Source organism: Eulemur rufifrons, chromosome 15 (assembly GCF_041146395.1).
Source record: "Eulemur rufifrons isolate Redbay chromosome 15, OSU_ERuf_1, whole genome shotgun sequence".
NCBI classification, from domain to species: domain Eukaryota; kingdom Metazoa; phylum Chordata; class Mammalia; order Primates; family Lemuridae; genus Eulemur; species Eulemur rufifrons.
In genome coordinates this window covers 61,566,674-61,583,403 of record NC_090997.1, presented here as the reverse complement: position 1 = coordinate 61,583,403, position 16,730 = coordinate 61,566,674, and the positions used below count along the sequence as shown (strand labels likewise).

Here is a 16,730-nt window from a genome sequence, read left to right as displayed (position 1 = left end):
TTTTTTATTCATAGAAGGTTACCAAAGAAATGGCAAACCTCATATGGAGCCTGACGGCTCATTGGAGGAGCAGGGGAGGTGTTGTATGTGTACTTCCCAGCGTGGAAATACATTTATGCACAGTCCACGTGGGCCGCCAGTATTGTCTTTAATTCGGAGTTAAGTATCCAGAGTGGGCCCAGCTCCCTCTGTTCCCCAGCAGGAGGCCGCCAAGAGCAGGCCCTGGCAGTTGGGGCATTTGGCTCTTTTGCCTCTTTTACTTCTTAAGTTGGGAAGAATCTGTCCCCCCTTTGCCCTCTCCAGCTTTCCAAGGCCAGGGCCCAGGGGGCACACAGCAGCAGCCTGCTGGCCAGGTGTGCGTCCGATGCTCAGGGCTCTGGCCTCTGTTTCCGCAGTCTGCCTCTACATCAACAAGCAGGCCAACGCGGGGCCGTTCCTGGAGAGGAGGAAGGTGCAGCAGCTCCCGGAGCACTTCGGGCCCGAGAGGCCGTCGGCGGTGCTGCAGCAGGCCGTCCAAGCGTGCATCGACTGTGCCCACCAGCAGAAGCTGGTGTTCTCCCTGGTCAAGCAGGGCTACGGGGGCGAGGTGGTGTCAGGTAAGGCCCTGGGGCAGGTTGCATGAAGAGGGCAGTAGGTGGCTCCCTGGAGAGGAAGGCGTCAGCACTCAGGCTTGGGGACGGTGGGTGTGGCCAGGGTTTGGCCTCCACCTACTGGGCTCCCGGGGCCTTTAGGAGCCTGTGAGCTGAAGGCCTCTCTCAGGGCTGGAGGAGAAGATGCTTTCAGTCCTGGACAGGAAGACTAGGTGTCTGAATCCTCATCCTTGAATCTTCTCTTTCTCCCACCCTGCCTTCCAACCCATCAGTAAATGCTACTGCTGTACCTTCAGCACATACCCAGGATCCAGCGGCCTTCGCTACCCACAGCAACCATGCTGCTTCTCTAAGAATCTAAGTCAGATCATGCCTTCCTCTGCCCTAAGCCCTCCAATGGCTCCCATGTCACTCAGAGTAAAAGCCAAGTCATTACAAGGGCCCACAGGTCCTATGCAACCCGGCCCTGGCTACCTCTTCAATCTCTTGCTCACTCTCTTATACCCCACTCTGCTCCAGCCATGGTGGCTTCCCTGCTGGTCTCCTGTATCCCTAACCGTACTCTTGCTTCAGGCTCTTTCCACCTGCTGTTCTCTCTTTCTGGAATGCTCCTGTGACTTGATCCTGGATGTCCTTTAGGTTTCTACTCAAATGCCACCTCATCAAAGAGTTCTTTCCTGACCCCTGTCTAAGAGATCAGCCCTTGTCACTCTTTATCCTTCCTTACTCTGCTTCATTCCTTTGTCCCAGCACCTACCACCAAGCAGGGTGGCGGGGAAGCTCAGCGTCCTGGAGAATGTGGGAGCACTGGGCTGCCCCTCACATGGGTGCCTTGGGGTCGCTAATGGTGAGGTGGTTTCTCATGTTACAGAAGGTGATATGGAGGCTCAGCAAGGTGACATGAAGCACCAAGGCGGTGTAGGGCGGGAGGGGACTCAAGGAGAAATAGTCAGGTTCCTGGTCCTTAGGGCACTGCCTTCCAAACACATAGAACATGGCAGCAGGGGTGCTGGCATGTGGGTAAAGGAAGCAAACTGCCTGTGGCCGGAGGAGCCACCCCCAGGGTTGAGGGGAACAGTACCGCAGAGCCCCACAAGCCACTCCCAGCACAGCTGTTGGGGTGCTCTGCCGTAGCCACCCTCCCGGAGGGGTAGATTTTATGATCTCACGAATCCTCCAAGAGGTGGAATTTCCCCACTTATGTGATCACTCAGGCACATCAGGAATGTTCGCACATTGACCTGCGGGACAGGCCTAAGGCCCTGAGGTGCCCCTGCCGGAGGTGCAGTCTCTACATCCCCCAGCCTTTGAAGCACCGAGTGAGCGAGTGAGCGAGTGAGCGGCTTTGGCCATACTAAGAGGGAATTTCCAGAGTGGCTGGACGACCCGTTAATGAGCAACTCAGCAGCTCTTTGGCTGGTTCTTCCAATCAGAGTCACCTGGAGTGTTAAAATGACAGGCAAGTGCCACATATAGGCCACATGAGCTGGGGAAACCATGCCAGGCCCTCTCCTCAGTTTCCCCATCTGTGACATGGGGTAACAACTTTCGGCCCACGGTCCTCGTAGGACTGTCAGGAGGCCTGGTGAGGTGATGAATACAAAAGCTTTTGTCCAACTAGAAAGAGCTACATACAAGAAATGGATTCTTTTGACTTCTAATTAAGATGGGTGTTTTCTTTTGAGCTCTGAAAGCAAAACTACCTACGGTTGCCCCTGCTGTCTGCCAGGCCTCGGGAGATGTACTGTGAAAACGAAGGCTGCCTTCTAGGTGCAGCTGCTGAGTGGTGGAGGCTGCAGTGGGAGCGGGATGTCCTGTCTGGGGTCTCCTTGTGCGCCCCTCCGGTGCAGTTCAAGTGCACGTCCTAGGGTGAGAGAGGGCTGTGAGGAAAATGCAGGAGGGGACATGGCCTGGGCTGGAAGAAACTGGTGTTGCTTCTCAGTTCTCTAATCTAGCATCACTGCAGAGAGGTTATTCCCTTTTACAGAGATTCTTCCCCTGACGGCTTCCCTAACAGCACGCCCTGAACTCTGTGGTGCTGCGTTAGAGTGGGAGACATCCGTGTGCACTCAGGTTTATTTGAATGTATCCACATATCTGTATCTGTCTCTCTCTCTAGACATAGATATAGATAGTTCTATCTGTCTATAAATACACGCAGAGAGAGAAATAGTTCTAAAGGGACAGTATGCATAGACACATGTCTTAGCTCTGTCCACCAGGAGGCCCAGAGCCACTGACACCCCAGTAGCAATGAGCACATCCAGTCCCTGATCTTGGTTTCTAAATATCTCTCTTTAATCAAAGGAAGCAGGACTCTTGGCTAAGTGGCTGTCTCTAGGGCTGGAGCGGGGAAAATGCCAGATGAATTGGGGCATATTCAATGTATTTATTTTGTACCTTGGTTATCTAACATTTCATGTTTATTTTGTTGCTCAAACTGTCCCAGCTTTCACCTTTGGGAGCTCTTTCAGCTTGGTCCCTATGTCCCTGTGAAATGCCCACCCCCTTTTCAGCAGCTCTTTGGTTTCTGGCACTTGAATATGAAGCCTACTTAACAACAAAACACAAATGAACACAAAAAGCTCTTCCCCGGGGCTGTCTGACTGGCGGTTTCTCCAGTGCCCAGGTCTGAGTTGCTGTCTCTGTGGTTTTCCAGTCTCGGCTTCCTTTGATGGCAAACAGCACCTGCGGAGTCTGCCCGTGGTGAACAGCGTCGGCTACGTCCTCCACTTCCTCGCCAAGCTGTGCCGAAGCCTGCTGTGTGACGACCTCTTCAGCCACCAGCCCTTCCCCAGGGGCCCCAGCGCCTCTGAGAAAGAGGAGGGGAGGATGGAATCAGGTAGGCCACGCTCGGTGCCCGACAGACTCGGGGAGCCACCGCGGATGCAGAGGTCTGATTCTCTTCCCACCTGTTCAAGGTTTGTCACTTCTCTGTGGCCCTGGGAATTGTCTCATCTTCCTATTTGAGTACCGGGATATTTCTGGTGATAATCTCAGGGCTGGATATTTGTTTTTGGTTTTCTGTGTGTGTGGGTGGGGGAGGGAGCGAAGCCAGCTTGCGTCTATACTTGCCGTCTTGGAATTGGAACTCTGCCTCTGAACTTTAAATTTCACTCAGAGATATAACTACCGCCCATCTGCAGCTCAGGCTCGGTTCAGGACAGTTGCCTGTCATAGTAAAGCAGGCCATAGTTGGCTTCTCCTCCAGCCCCCGCCCTTGTGTCACCGTCCCCTCCCATAGCTGGCTAATCTCGAAGCCAGACCCTTCATGGTGGATGGAGGAAGGAGGAGAGGCAAGCGGCAGGGGAGTTTTTACTCGATGAATCCTGCTGTGAGTTGGCATCGTGATCTCTGCTTCTGGCAGGTGTTTAAAGCTGATTCTTCATCCTGTGGGCTCTTATGTGTGTTTCTTGGGGACCCTACCATCTCTCACTTGCACTTTCCTTGACATGGACAAACAGCTTCGCCTGAGTTGTCCCTCGCCCCCCAAGGCTTTCCCACCAGTCTGCCATGAGTCCTAAATGACACCATTAGGGAGTTTGCCTTTAGAGTAAGACATCGCCTCTGTAGGATTGCCTTGTCAAAGTTCCTTTAAGGGTAACACATCAAGTTATTATTCTGTTAGAGGATGAATTCGTTTATCATCCACTTTCTCACCATTGTGACAAGAAAAGCACATGCATTTATACGAGGGAAGGGGTGAAGGTCTTTTTGATTTGGGGCTCCATACTCATCCATGGGACACAACATTCCCAGACAAGGTTGTAAGGTCTTGAGCTCCCTTGAACTAGGACAATGCCTGGCTCTGTTCTGCTCCTAGGTTCTTTAGTCCAAGCTGGGGTGTTTTGGACTTGATGCCACACACTTCAGAGGGTTTGTTAACACTCACTGGAACATTTTCAGAAGATAAACAGGTGATAGTGCTATCGTTTGGATATTTGTCCTCCCAAACCTCATGTTGAAATTTGATTCCCAGTGTTGGAGGTGGGGCCTAGTGGGAGGTGTTTAGGTCACGGGGCGTATCCCTCATGAATGGATTAAGGCTCTCTGGGAGTGAGTTCGTGCATTGGTTCCCACTATTAGTTCCATGAGAGATGGTTGTTATAAAAAGCCTGGCATCTTCTGCTCTCTGTTGCCTCCTCTCTTGCCATGCAATCTCTGCACACACAAGCTCCCTTCTCCTTCTGCCATGAGTGGAGGCTTCCTGAGGTCCTCACCAGAAGCAGATGCTGGCACCATGCTTCTTGTGTAGCCTGCAGAACTGTGAGCCGAAAAAACCTCTTTTCTTTATAAATTACCCAGCCTCAGGTATTCCTTTATAGCTACACAAAAATGGAGTAAGACAATAAGAAAATGCAAAGCCATGACAACTAAAGAACTGTGGAAGGAAGTGGAATGTTTGTGGAAGGAAAAAAAGGAAGATTGGGGGAAGACACAATTTTCTGTTCCAGTGTTTGACAGCCGGTCATGTGGATTTGTTCTCTGTGGCCCTGAAGAGTAGAACTGAGACTAAGTAACGAGAAGGTAGATTTAATTAAGTCTGAGGTCTTGCCACTCAAACTGTGCTGAGGGACATCGCCATCACCTGAGAAAGGCAGAGGCTCGGCGGCCCTCCTACACTTCCTAGCAACAGACCCCCAGATGTTTTGAAGACACATTAAAGTTTGAGAAGCGCAGATTTAAGGAACACTGTCTCAGACAGGGAACTTGGCAGTGAACCAGGTGAAACTCTCAGAGTATAGTTCCCTCAGGAGTCACGTGGAATTGACATTATAAAGAGCTTTGAAAAGTCAAAGTCACTGGGAAGTAGAAGGGCTGCTGGAGAGGGAGGTGGTCGTGATCTCCCTGTTGTTGCTGACGAATATGTGTCCACTTGCTAGGGCCGTTAGCAGGAACTTTGGCAAACCAGAGGAGTAGGAGCAAGGTGTCCTCCATGGTCCCTCCCAGGCTGAGAATTACGGGCTGGAGGTGGCAGAGGACAACCCTGGGCAGATGCCCCAAAAGCTCTGAAGGGCCTCCCAGAGGTGACAGTAAAGACACCAAGACAAAGAGGCTCTATTAGAAGCAAGACTTCTTCCCATGGAGCAGAGGGAGGGCTCCTTCCAAATCTCTTCCTTACACTCTTGAAACATAGGCTCTCTTTCCAGATGATCTTCTTTTCCTGTGTTTAGGGACAACCAACCTTCAGGTCTACTTCCTAAAACGCAAAGCTTTTCGTGTACGTGGTAGAGCAGCTCTTGGGAGAATGGAGACAGAAAGATGGATTTGATAACATTGGTGGTTCTGTCAGAAGTCATGAGATCACGGTGGGGAAAATGTTATCTTACCTTTGTGTGTTAAAATGTCTCAAGTATATATATGCTTTAGTCAGTGCTTCTCACACTTGAATGTGTAAAAACCACCGGGCATCTTGCTAAAACACAGACTCCAGTTTAGCAGAGCTGGGGTGGGGCCTGAGAGTCTGCATTTCCAACAGGCACCTCGGCGATGTCAGTGCTGCTGGCCAGGCGGGGACGGCACTGGGTGATAAAGTGTGGGCTGGCAGAGCCCTGCTCACACAGGGAAATTTATTTCAGGTTTTCAGCAAAATAAACCTATCTCGACTAAGGTGGTTCTTCCCTTGTATACAAGTGTGGCCACTGGAGATGATCTGGTGTGCAGTGGAGGGGTCCCATGGGCTGGAAAAGAAGGGGCATGAGGGGCAGAGTGGTTGCATAAACCCAGGTGAGAAAGAGGAGGAGGGTGTGGGGAGGCTGAAAGAGAGAAAGGAGTGAGGACACCAAGACAGCGTGGCCTGGTAGCCACCCACAGCAGGGTCTCTGGTGCCCTTGAAACCTTCCCCAATCCTGGGAAGATGCCATCTGTTCTCCCCAGAGCCTTGTTACTGCATCCACAATGGCATTTGATTGTGCCTTACGTTGTAGGACTCTGGGTCCACACCTCATCTCCTCTGCTAGACAGGCCAGGGGACAGGGCCATGCTGTCCCCAGCAGAGCCTGAATCATAACAAGTATGCAGTTATGTTATTGTGACTTTAATTCTATGCAACACAACAGAACAAATTGTCTGCTCACCAAGAGTAGGAGATCTTCTTTGGAAACCACAAATGTGATAGCTGAACTCTTCTGCATGATCTAATTTAGTAGCTGGTTTCCTGCCTTTTGAAGGTTTAGCATAATGGGAACAAATTGTTTACTTTTTGTTGAGTAGCTTCTTTGATACACAGATGGTAGGGGGTGGGAGATAAAGAGGGACATTTATTCTTGAGGCTTGCTGTTTTCTTCCTTGGCTGGTGGTCTTTGAGCCAGGCACCAGAAACTATCTGAGTAACAGTCACTCACAATGTGTTCCATCCATTATGGTTGAACCTACACATTCAGCATTTAGAAATCAAATCTGCTTTTTTGTTCAATGACAAACTTATCTACTATAATGGCATTACAGAATAACTGTATGGAGAATATCTACCTTTGCAACAGATCATTTAATTCTAAAAGGGAATAGGGCCTATAAAGTGGCATGAGTTCCATTCCATGAACCCATCCGTTTAGTGAGTTGGCAGACATCTATTGAGCTCCTCCTGTTTGTAATGGAGTAAGGTGTGCAGAGACCAGGCCACTTGTTCGGAGCCACACAGCAAGGTCGCAGTGGGGAGGAAACGGAGCACAGGTCTTCTCATCCCCGGCACTTTCTGCTGTCTGTAAGGTCCCAGCACTGGCTGGGTGGGGTGTGCATTCCTGTTTCCCAGCTCAGAGGGCCACCTGCACAAAATGCGTGTTTATGAGTGGCTTCCCGTGTGTTACTTCCAGCAAAGAGGTAAAAGAACAGAACAAATCCCAGCTCCCATTCAGCAAAATCAAGGAGGAAACTGCACTCCAAACAGATTAAGTTTTTTTTCTCCTCCTGGGCTTCCTGCCTTTGCCACAAAGGGTGTTTTATCCCTGTCCTTGTACTCTGGTGACATCAGCACTGGGTGATGGCCTCAGGGCAGGCAGTGCCCATCATTCCAGCCACCAGGAGAACATTCACATATCTACAAAGCACACACGAAACAGCTATCCCATGAGACATCAGGCATAGTTTGACCTTGTCTCTTAATTAATATATGAAATGATGGAGAGGGGGGGAAAGGAATGAAGGGGGAGTTATTGATTAATGGGTATAGGGTTTCAGTTTTACATGATGAGGAGAGTTATGGAGCTGGGTGGTGGAGACGGTTGCACAACATTGTGATTGTATTTCATACCACTGAACTGTGCACTTCAAATGGTTAAGACGGTCAGTTTTATATCATGTGTATTTCACCACAATAAAAAAATTGGAGAAAATAAAAGCAACTAGAACCACTCCCCCCGCCCCCGAAAAATAGAGGAAAGAAAGGAAGGAAGAAGTGTTGCTCCAGATCCCTCGCAGCTGCCTGGCTCCCAGTGCAGGCCCCGTGACCGAGTGCGGGGGGCTCTGTTCCTTCTGTCACAGCCGAGGGCCACGGGGACAAATGAGCTGTCTGGTTCTCAAGCTGGGCGTTGGAAAGGGGGTCATTTGGAAGGAGAATAAACTATCAGCAGCAAACTCAGATCATAAGAAGCCTTGCAGCAGGCTTTGATGGAGAGGTTAAAGTAGAGTGCCCACAGGTTCTGTAGGGAATACAAAAGCCTTCAGATGTTTTCTGACATGGCCAGTAGAAGCCACCAGAGCCCTCAGAGCACAGAACAGGGCTGTTCTCCAAAGTAGGATTTCCAACCCTAGTTCTCCCTGTGTACCAAAGTCGGTTCACTTAAGAAAAACTATTCATTGTATTTTCAATGATTTCTTTCATTAAATTATGATATCAATACATATTTTTAAATATTGAGCTAAAAGAGAAAAGTATAATCTGTTTTTAAAAAAAGGGCCTCTGAGAAAATTTGTAGAATTTGAAATAGGTTTTTACTCTGTCCAGTAACTGATCAGATCCCTTTGCACCGTGAGGCTCGGGTTCTCCTTCACGTCCTGTGGATATTGAGGACGTTATTTACTCAATGACGATTAGCCAATGAATGAATGAATGAATGCGTGTTCCAGCTGAGATGTTTTCATTGCTCAAGGTATGGGATAAATAGTATAATATTGAATCCTGTTGACCACTTTGATACTATTTTAATAGAAAGTATCTATATTCAAATCAAACAAAAAGAAATTAAGAGACCACTGTTCTTGTCCAAGATCACAAGTAAAACCATTTTGTGGATTAAAGATGTCAGCACCCAAGACGTGAGGAGCAGAGTGGTGATGTGGTAAATTCCCAGTGGGCTTCCACTCTTGGGGAGAGCTCAGAGAAGCTATGGGAATCAGGAGGAGAAGAGCCTGTAAAAAAAAAAAAAAAAAAAAGAGGCCCAATGGAGTCTTTCTTCCTACAAGGCTGACCTCAGGACTTCTCTGAAAGACACCCTTCCTTCTACCCCATGCCTTCTCCTCAAATAACAAGATCTACTGGAAATCTCCTTTGTTCCATGAGGCTAACCGTCCTCCAGGTGACACCCCCACTCCTCAACTCCCCACCAGCCACTGGAGCTGGCCAGACGAAGCTGGGGCTCCTGTCCTCTCTGCCAGGCAGCTGTGTCCGAGTCCACTGCACAAGGTCTTCTGTGTCTCTGCTGGGCTCTGGCCTCTGATGGAAGAGTAGATCCATGGTCCAGGCATCTGAGACTATCCAAGGGGATAGAAGCCACGTTCTCTGATTTATACTTCCGAACACAGAATGCACAAGGATGGTGGAAACAGAGGGACCAAGAATGTGAGGTGTAGCCGTTGTAAACCTCCAGGGCCCACAGTGGCTGTACTGGAGACTCCAGCCACCCCTTTGGGTTATCTCCCTGGAACATATCTGGCCCCCGTTGGGAGCCCTGAGGCCATATCCGCAGGTTATCCACACCCCTATGTGCTGGCTGTGCACCAGAACTAGGGATAAAACGGCAAACCATGACGGGAAGAACTGAAATAGCTTAGGAAACCCAGTAGGCCTCTAAGATTAACCTCCTAAACCCCTATTAGTGTATGCTTTCTGGGTCTCATTCATAAGCAATAAATTCTTTGCTGAAAAAATATACATACTTCCTTGCGGAGAATTGGGCATATATTCTATAGCAGATACATCCTAGCTACTACTGAATTAACAATGACAACTTCCAATCTGGACATGCAGAACCAAGAGGAATGAAACAAATTCCTTTTCCTGCTTACATTAATTAGCTTTTGCTGTGTAACAAATTACACCCCAAAACTTAGTGGCTTAAAATAACATTTATTACATCACTGTTTCTGTGGGTCAGGCGTCCAGGTGCAGCTCACCAGGGCCTCTTGCCCTGGGTCTCCCACAAGGCTACAAGCATCTCGAAGTTCAGCCAGGGAAGGACCCACTTTCCCAGCTCATTCACGTGGTGGTTGGCTGGATCCAGTTTCCCGCGAGCTGTTGGTTCCTTGCCAGGTGGGCCTGTCCACCAAGCATCTCCGGGCACGGCAGCCTGCTGCACCGGAGGGAGCAGGACTGAAGGGCTGTGAGCCTTCCTCAACGTTGACACGTCCCTTTAGAACTGAAACTTGCATGGTGTCCTCTCTTCCAGGGACTTCAACATTTTCCCAATTAAGGACCGCTTTTAATTTCCCTGAAGTTCTATGAAAGACCAAAAAATGTGGGGGCTGTTGAGGAAACAGCCGTGACTGCCGAATGTTCCCCTCTCCTTCCCCTACCTCTTGGAAATCCTCATCAGCCTTGGCAAAGCTGCAAGATCATATTGCAGCTGGTTCTGGAACCTGCCCTCCTCTTGAGACGGACAGGGCACTTAACTATTCCAAACAGCTGACTTTGGTCAAAACAGCCTTTGGCCAAAATTTCCAAAGGAAGAAATCAACCCCCAGGCTCAGAACAAAGTCTCAGGCAAACCAGAAACATCCAAGAGGATTAAAGACGTTCAGGTGTCAGGCATTAAAATTATGGCTGGTTTCTGTGCATCTCATTAGAGGAGAAAAAATATAAATGTGCTTAAATGGACCAGAGGGGAGTCGTAAGGGACCCTAAGGGCTGAGTGATCTGAACATCAGAGACAACCTTAAAGAGAAAATCTATACTGGCCAGAGACCAAGTTAATGGAAAATTTAATTGAAGCGAATGAAATGCTCGGCCTCATAGGTGGTGTGGCCTGGTGCCCTTTGAACCAGAAAGGCTGAGCCAAGAGGCCACAGAGGGCCCTAAGGGAAAATGAGCTTATCTGCAAGAACAAGGGGCGGGACCGAGCCTGAGAAAAGAAAACCTGCAAACCTCCACGGCAGCCTCAAGAAAGGCTGCACTCAGGGAGGGAGGAAATCTTCTGGTTTCTGCCACCACCAAGTCCCTTAGAGGTCCGCAGCAGAAGTCCCCTCTGCGTCCCACAGCACCAGCACGTGCTGGGAGCCGGCGGTCCTCCAGAGGAGAGTGGGAGAGGCTGCCAGGTGGCAGAGACAAGACCTCCAAGGTAGGCACCGGGCTCTGAGTGAAACAGGTGCAGCGCGCCCGGGCAGCGCTGGTGCCTCCTGGGCCCTCTCTCCTCCCCTGCAGCTCTGCCTCCTCCCGCAGGTCTGCTGCTCTGCGGCCCAGAGCTCGCTGGCTGGGCTCTCTCAGCGGGCACCTGGCTAAGCCCCGGATGGTGGCTACCCCACGGCATCGCTGGCTTTTCTAATCCGGGTGTCAGGGCTGGGATCTGTGGTGCTGCCACCTTCTTCAGCAGCGAGCTGAGCTGTGCACACGTGGAGCCCTCTGCATGCTGGCCACAGCCTGGGCAGAGCCACATGGCCGGCTGGGCTGGGCGGTCCTGCTAAGGGCCTGGCGAACTCCGAGAAGGGCAGGGCCTAGGGGAAGGTGGCAGTGCTGACTGCGGAAAGAGTTCACTCTGTGCAGCTGCTCCCTCGACTGAGAAGTTAGGACTGGTGCTGGGAAATGAGCTGGGGAGCAGAGCAGGTGTGTGTGTGTGTGTGTGTGTGTGTGTGAGAGAGAGAGAGACAGAGAGACAGACAGACAGAGACAGAGGAGACAGACAGAGAGAACTGTTCAGAGACGAGAAAGAATAGTATCTAAGACTCTGGAATTTTTTAGTTCTTATCGCCCAAATACGTAGTATATGAGAATAATTGCAGATGGTGGTAGTGTTGCTTTTCAAGGCTCCATTTGGTTAGAGAATCTAAGTAAAATGCCAGTTTAATTTTCAAAATACAATCAATAGTCCAAGCTCACTTAACTGTGAGCAGTTAAATCTTGCATCCTAAATCAGAAGAGAACTAAAACTTTGTCGAGTGTTTATAGTTTAATACACACAGCCCCTTTTCCCTTTCTTGCTGCTCTCTGTGCTTTGGGACTTTCTCTTTCTCTCTCTGGCGCTTGGCTTTCTTCTTCCTGCACCTCTTCCTCTCTCTGCTTCTCTCTTTGGAGGTTCACAACGGACCCTCCAGGACTGCCGCAGGAATGGGCTGCACCAGTGGGTGTACTGGAAGCCAAGGGTACAGGGGCATCCTCTAACCTCACCTTCTGCCCCAGGTCTCGGCAGGGGTGACGGAGGGTGGGAGGAGTCCACACACTCTGGACTCAGAACCCTGAAGTTTTGTTCCCCAAATCAGGAGGCTGAGACGAGGTTCAGATTCCCATGCAACGGGCATCCCTTGAGGCTTGAGTGGGCTAGAACTCTTCTAGAGTGGTCTTTGGCCTCTCTAATAGGCAGGCTTTATACACAGTGGCTGGAGGGAACCACAGTCCACAAACAGATTAGCAATGGTGAAAAAAGAAATCAGGCTCTCCCAAAAGTTCCCGACACTAAACCCTAAAAATGCAACAGATTTCTTTGAATGGGCCATTTGTGCATTTGCCTTTCTATTTAAGCATGCTGTTATGATTGTACAAAAAACAGATTATTCTTTTTTTTTTTTTTTTCCTGGAGGAAAGATTTAATGATTTACAAGTGGCAACATTAGTCTCTTGGACGGACACAGAGAGTTATAGAAGTGCTTGAAAAGCCTGTCATTTACCCTGCTTTGTTTAGCTGGCGTTCTGTGCAGCAATTGAATGGCCTTAAATAGAGCCTGGGTTGGATCTCCTTGTTTATGGGAGGTGCCAGGGTAACAAGACAGCTTATTTCAGATAAGGAAGGATTTTGCAAGGGGCCAGGAGGAAATGACCATGAACGTCTTTACCTGTCAGCCCTGCGGTTTGCCAGGAGTCTGTGTGTGGGAGTTAGATCCTCCGAGAGGTCTGCTGGCCCCATCTGCTGTTCGCTCACCAGTGAAGCCACAAAACCGCTTGAAAAGTGTGGTTCTCTCTCAACACAAATTTGGTCCTTTCTTTTTTACTTTTCTTTTTTTAAATAGTGGATGTAAGTAACAAATATATGTCATAATTCAATTAAATTCTTAAAATACCATAAGTTCTACATACCTATAATTCATCTACGTGTATGTTGGGTGATTTAATGATTTTGAGTAGTATGAAGGATATGTATCCAGCAGTCATTTTTTTTTAATGAAGCATGAGGGACTAGGGTTAGATGTAGGAAGAACTTTCAGGCAATGAGATTTGTCATACAATGGCCTACCTGTGAGGGAGATTGTAAAATCTCTTTTGTGAAGCTTTTAAATAAGAGACTTGATTCTCTACCTTAATTTCCCCTCTCTAGACACCAGATTGCCTGAAGAGAGGGGTTGGAGTTAGCTCACTGCCTTCCAAATATTCGCTCTACCACCTTCACAATTTTTACTATGTATGAGTAACACCTGTAGAACTGTTTGCTAGAGGTATTCCTTTAAGCTGATTCATTTCTTTCAACTGTAGCCTTTAGTCAGCTGGAGCAATGATATTGTATCAGTGAAATCATTGTTTGATGTGCTAATTGTATTTTGTTGATGTATGTCAAAATATATGACTATAAAAAACCATTTGCCTGTTGTAGGTTGAACTGTATCCTCCAAAAAGATAGTAAGTTCAAATCCTAATCCCTGGTACCTGTGAGCGGGAACTTATTTGGAAATAGGGTCTTTGCAGATATAGTCAGGTTAAGATGAGGTCATACTGAATTAAGGTGGGCCCTACCCACGACTGGTGTCCTTAGAAGAAGACGGAAATTTGGACACAGACACCGACACCCAGGGAGAACGTCATGAGGGAGGCAGAGATTGGAGTGATGTGTCTACAGCCTAGGAACTCCGAGGACTGTCGGCCACCACCAGGAGCTAAAGAGAGGCCAGGAAGGATCCTTGCCTAGAGCCCTGAGAGGGATCGTGGCCCTGTCCGTGCCTTGATTTCATTCCTTGTAGCCTCCAGAACTGAGGGAGTGACTTTCTGTTGTTCTAAGCCACCCAGTTTGTGGTAATTTCTGCAGCTGTAGGAAATGAACACACTCATGTTCCACCTAGGGTCGTCCCCGTCCCACCAGAGGGACACATTTAGGGCCTGGGGAAATGCTGGGCTGGATGCCCTGTGAAGGTCCTTCTACTTCCTCTAGTTGAATGACGATGGCCATCATCACATCAGTCATTTTTATACTCAGATACAACGTGTCAGCACCCCTATTATAAAAGTGAGGAAAATTCTGTTATAGTCAGGTTTGAACTGATCGGTTTCATCAATCTGAAAGCCACCGTGGTGTGTGCATCTGAACGTGCCGCTCACGCATGGTCTCCCCAGGAGCCACTCTGCAGAGCTGTTGTCTGGGGGCTTGGTGGTCTGTGTCACTGCTGCCCACCTGGGCAGACTTTGGAATCACTGGCGCATCCTTTGCTGGGCAGGGGGCTATTGCCTGATAGGTGAAGTTGGTTTTCTCTGAAGTTGGTTTTCCCTTCTGATTAATTCATTTGCATCATAGCCTAGCGGCTGGCTCTTATCACCTTTGATCTCACCCGTGGTCTTAGTCAGCAGTTATCAAACCAATAAAATGTGAGTTCCCTTGTTCCCCATTCCCACTCTTCTTCATAGGGAAATGATCTTCCATCTGCATCTGTATTTCCCAACTGTAGTGCGGAATGCAGATTATCTGCATCCTCTACCTTCCACTAGCAGACTTATGTAGGCATATTTAATTTAGATTTAAAATATTTAATAAACAGAATAAATGTTTTCATTTAAGTCTTATTTTCATTGTTTGTCACAAATCTACATAAAGAATTTATAGGTATGCCTTTTATGTTATGAATTTTAATGCATCTTCTGTGTAATGGCAGCCTTACTGCTAACAATGGCCCAAATGTTTACTCAATAAATATTTATCGAGCGCCTCCTCTGTTCCAAGCACCACCAGATACTGTGTGTAGCTTCCTCATATAGACCAGAGCAACTGCCATGTGGGACACAAAAAGGATCAGTGTCCCAGACTGTGAGAACTTTCCAATAAAGGGAACGTAATGACAGCCTTACTGCTTACTGGCTTTGGAGTGAGGCTGGCCTCTGGTAGATGCTCAATAAATATTAGTTTTCCATTCCCTTTCTCTATTCAGGATGCGGACTAATAGATAGCTCCACAGCCAGGTCCTTTTTGGAATCTTCCTGCTGACGGCTTCTGACCCAGAGGGAAGAGGTGCAGTAGAGGCCATCGGGGCAAAGGTGCAGAGTCCCAGCTTCCCAAAGTCCCCTTGCAGCAGCACTTCATCAGCCAGGCAGCCTTGGGCACAGAGCTTGCTGCTCGACTTCCTTGTGTCCCACTGGCCAAGCAGTGTGTGTCGGAATTTAGCTGCACAAAACTCTTTGAGAATGTGTTCATGGCCTCCAGTCTGAAAAATGCTGGGCTTCTGCAAACAACTTTTTTTTTTAAACAGCTTTATTGCAATATAATTCATATATCATACAATTCACCCATTTAGGGGTACAGTTCAATGGCTTATAGTATATTCATGGACATATGCAAGCATCACTACAGCCAATTGTAGAATATTTTCATCACCTCAAAAAATACCCCACATACCCTTTAGCTATCACCTCGTATACCCCCAGCCCCTAAGCAAATACTAATCTACTTTCTGGCTCTATAGATTTGCCTATCCTGGACATTTCATATAAATGGAATCATTTAGTATGTGGTTTTTTGTGGCTGGCTTCTATTACTTTGTATACTGTTCTAAGGCTCATTCACATAGTGACATGTATCAGTATTTCATTCCTTATAATGCTCAAATAATATTCCATTACGTGCATATACCATATCTTTTTTTTTTTTCATTCAGTTGAGAGCCATTTGTGTTGTTTCCACATTTTGGCTATTATGAATAGTGCTACTGTAAACATTTGTGTGCAAGTTTTTATGTAGACATATGATTTCCTTTTTTGGGGGTATATACACAGGAGTGTAATTGCTGGGTCATATGGTAATTCTACTTTAAGCATTTGAGGAAGTTCCAGGCTGTTTTCCAAAGCAGCTGCACCATTTTATATTCCCACCAGCAGTGTGTGGGAGTTCCAGTTTCTCCACAGCACCACCAATACTTGTTATTCTCCCACCCTTTGATTATAACTATCCTAGTGGGTATGAAGTGGGGATTCACTGTGGTCTTGATTTGATTTGATTAATGACGTGGAACATCTTTCGTGGGCTTATTGGCCATTTCTATGTCTTTTTGGAGAAATATCTATTCAAGTCCTTTGCCCATTTTTAAAATTAGGTTGTCTTTTTAGTATTGAGTTGTAGTACTTCTTAACATAGTCTAGACACAAATCTCTTATCAGGTATATGATTTGCAGATATTTTTCTCCAATTTGTGAGTTGTCTTTGTGCTTTCTTGGTGGTGTCCTTTGAAACACAAAAGTTTTTAATTTTGATGAGGTCCAATTTACCTATTTTGTCTTTTGTTGCTTGTGCTTCTGGTATCAAATCTGAGTATTCTTTGTCAAATCCAAGGTCGTGAAAATTGACCCCCTGTGTTTCATTCTAAGAGTTTTACAGTTTCTGCTTTTACATTTGGGATTTCGATTCAATTTAATTTTTGTATGTGCTTCATTCTTCTGCATGTGGATATCCAGTTGTCTCAGTACCATTTGTTGAAAAGGCTATCTTTTCCCCATTGAATGATCTTGGCACCCTTACACAGTTTTATTTCTGGACTATGAATTCTATTCTACTGATCTGTATGTCTACCATATGCCAGCACCACACCGTC

The 16,730-nt window shown here is 47.7% G+C and overlaps 1 protein-coding gene across 1 annotated transcript in view; it reads left to right on the top strand.

Annotated features, from left to right (window-relative positions):
* Window positions 1-16,730, top strand: part of SCML4 (Scm polycomb group protein like 4) — a 53,932-nt gene that overhangs the window by 20,755 nt on the left and 16,447 nt on the right. The window contains exons 3-4 of the mRNA XM_069488516.1: window positions 396-596; window positions 3,250-3,432. Of these exons, the coding sequence (XP_069344617.1) occupies window positions 396-596; window positions 3,250-3,432 (384 nt within the window). The remainder of the gene's footprint in view (window positions 1-395; window positions 597-3,249; window positions 3,433-16,730) is intronic.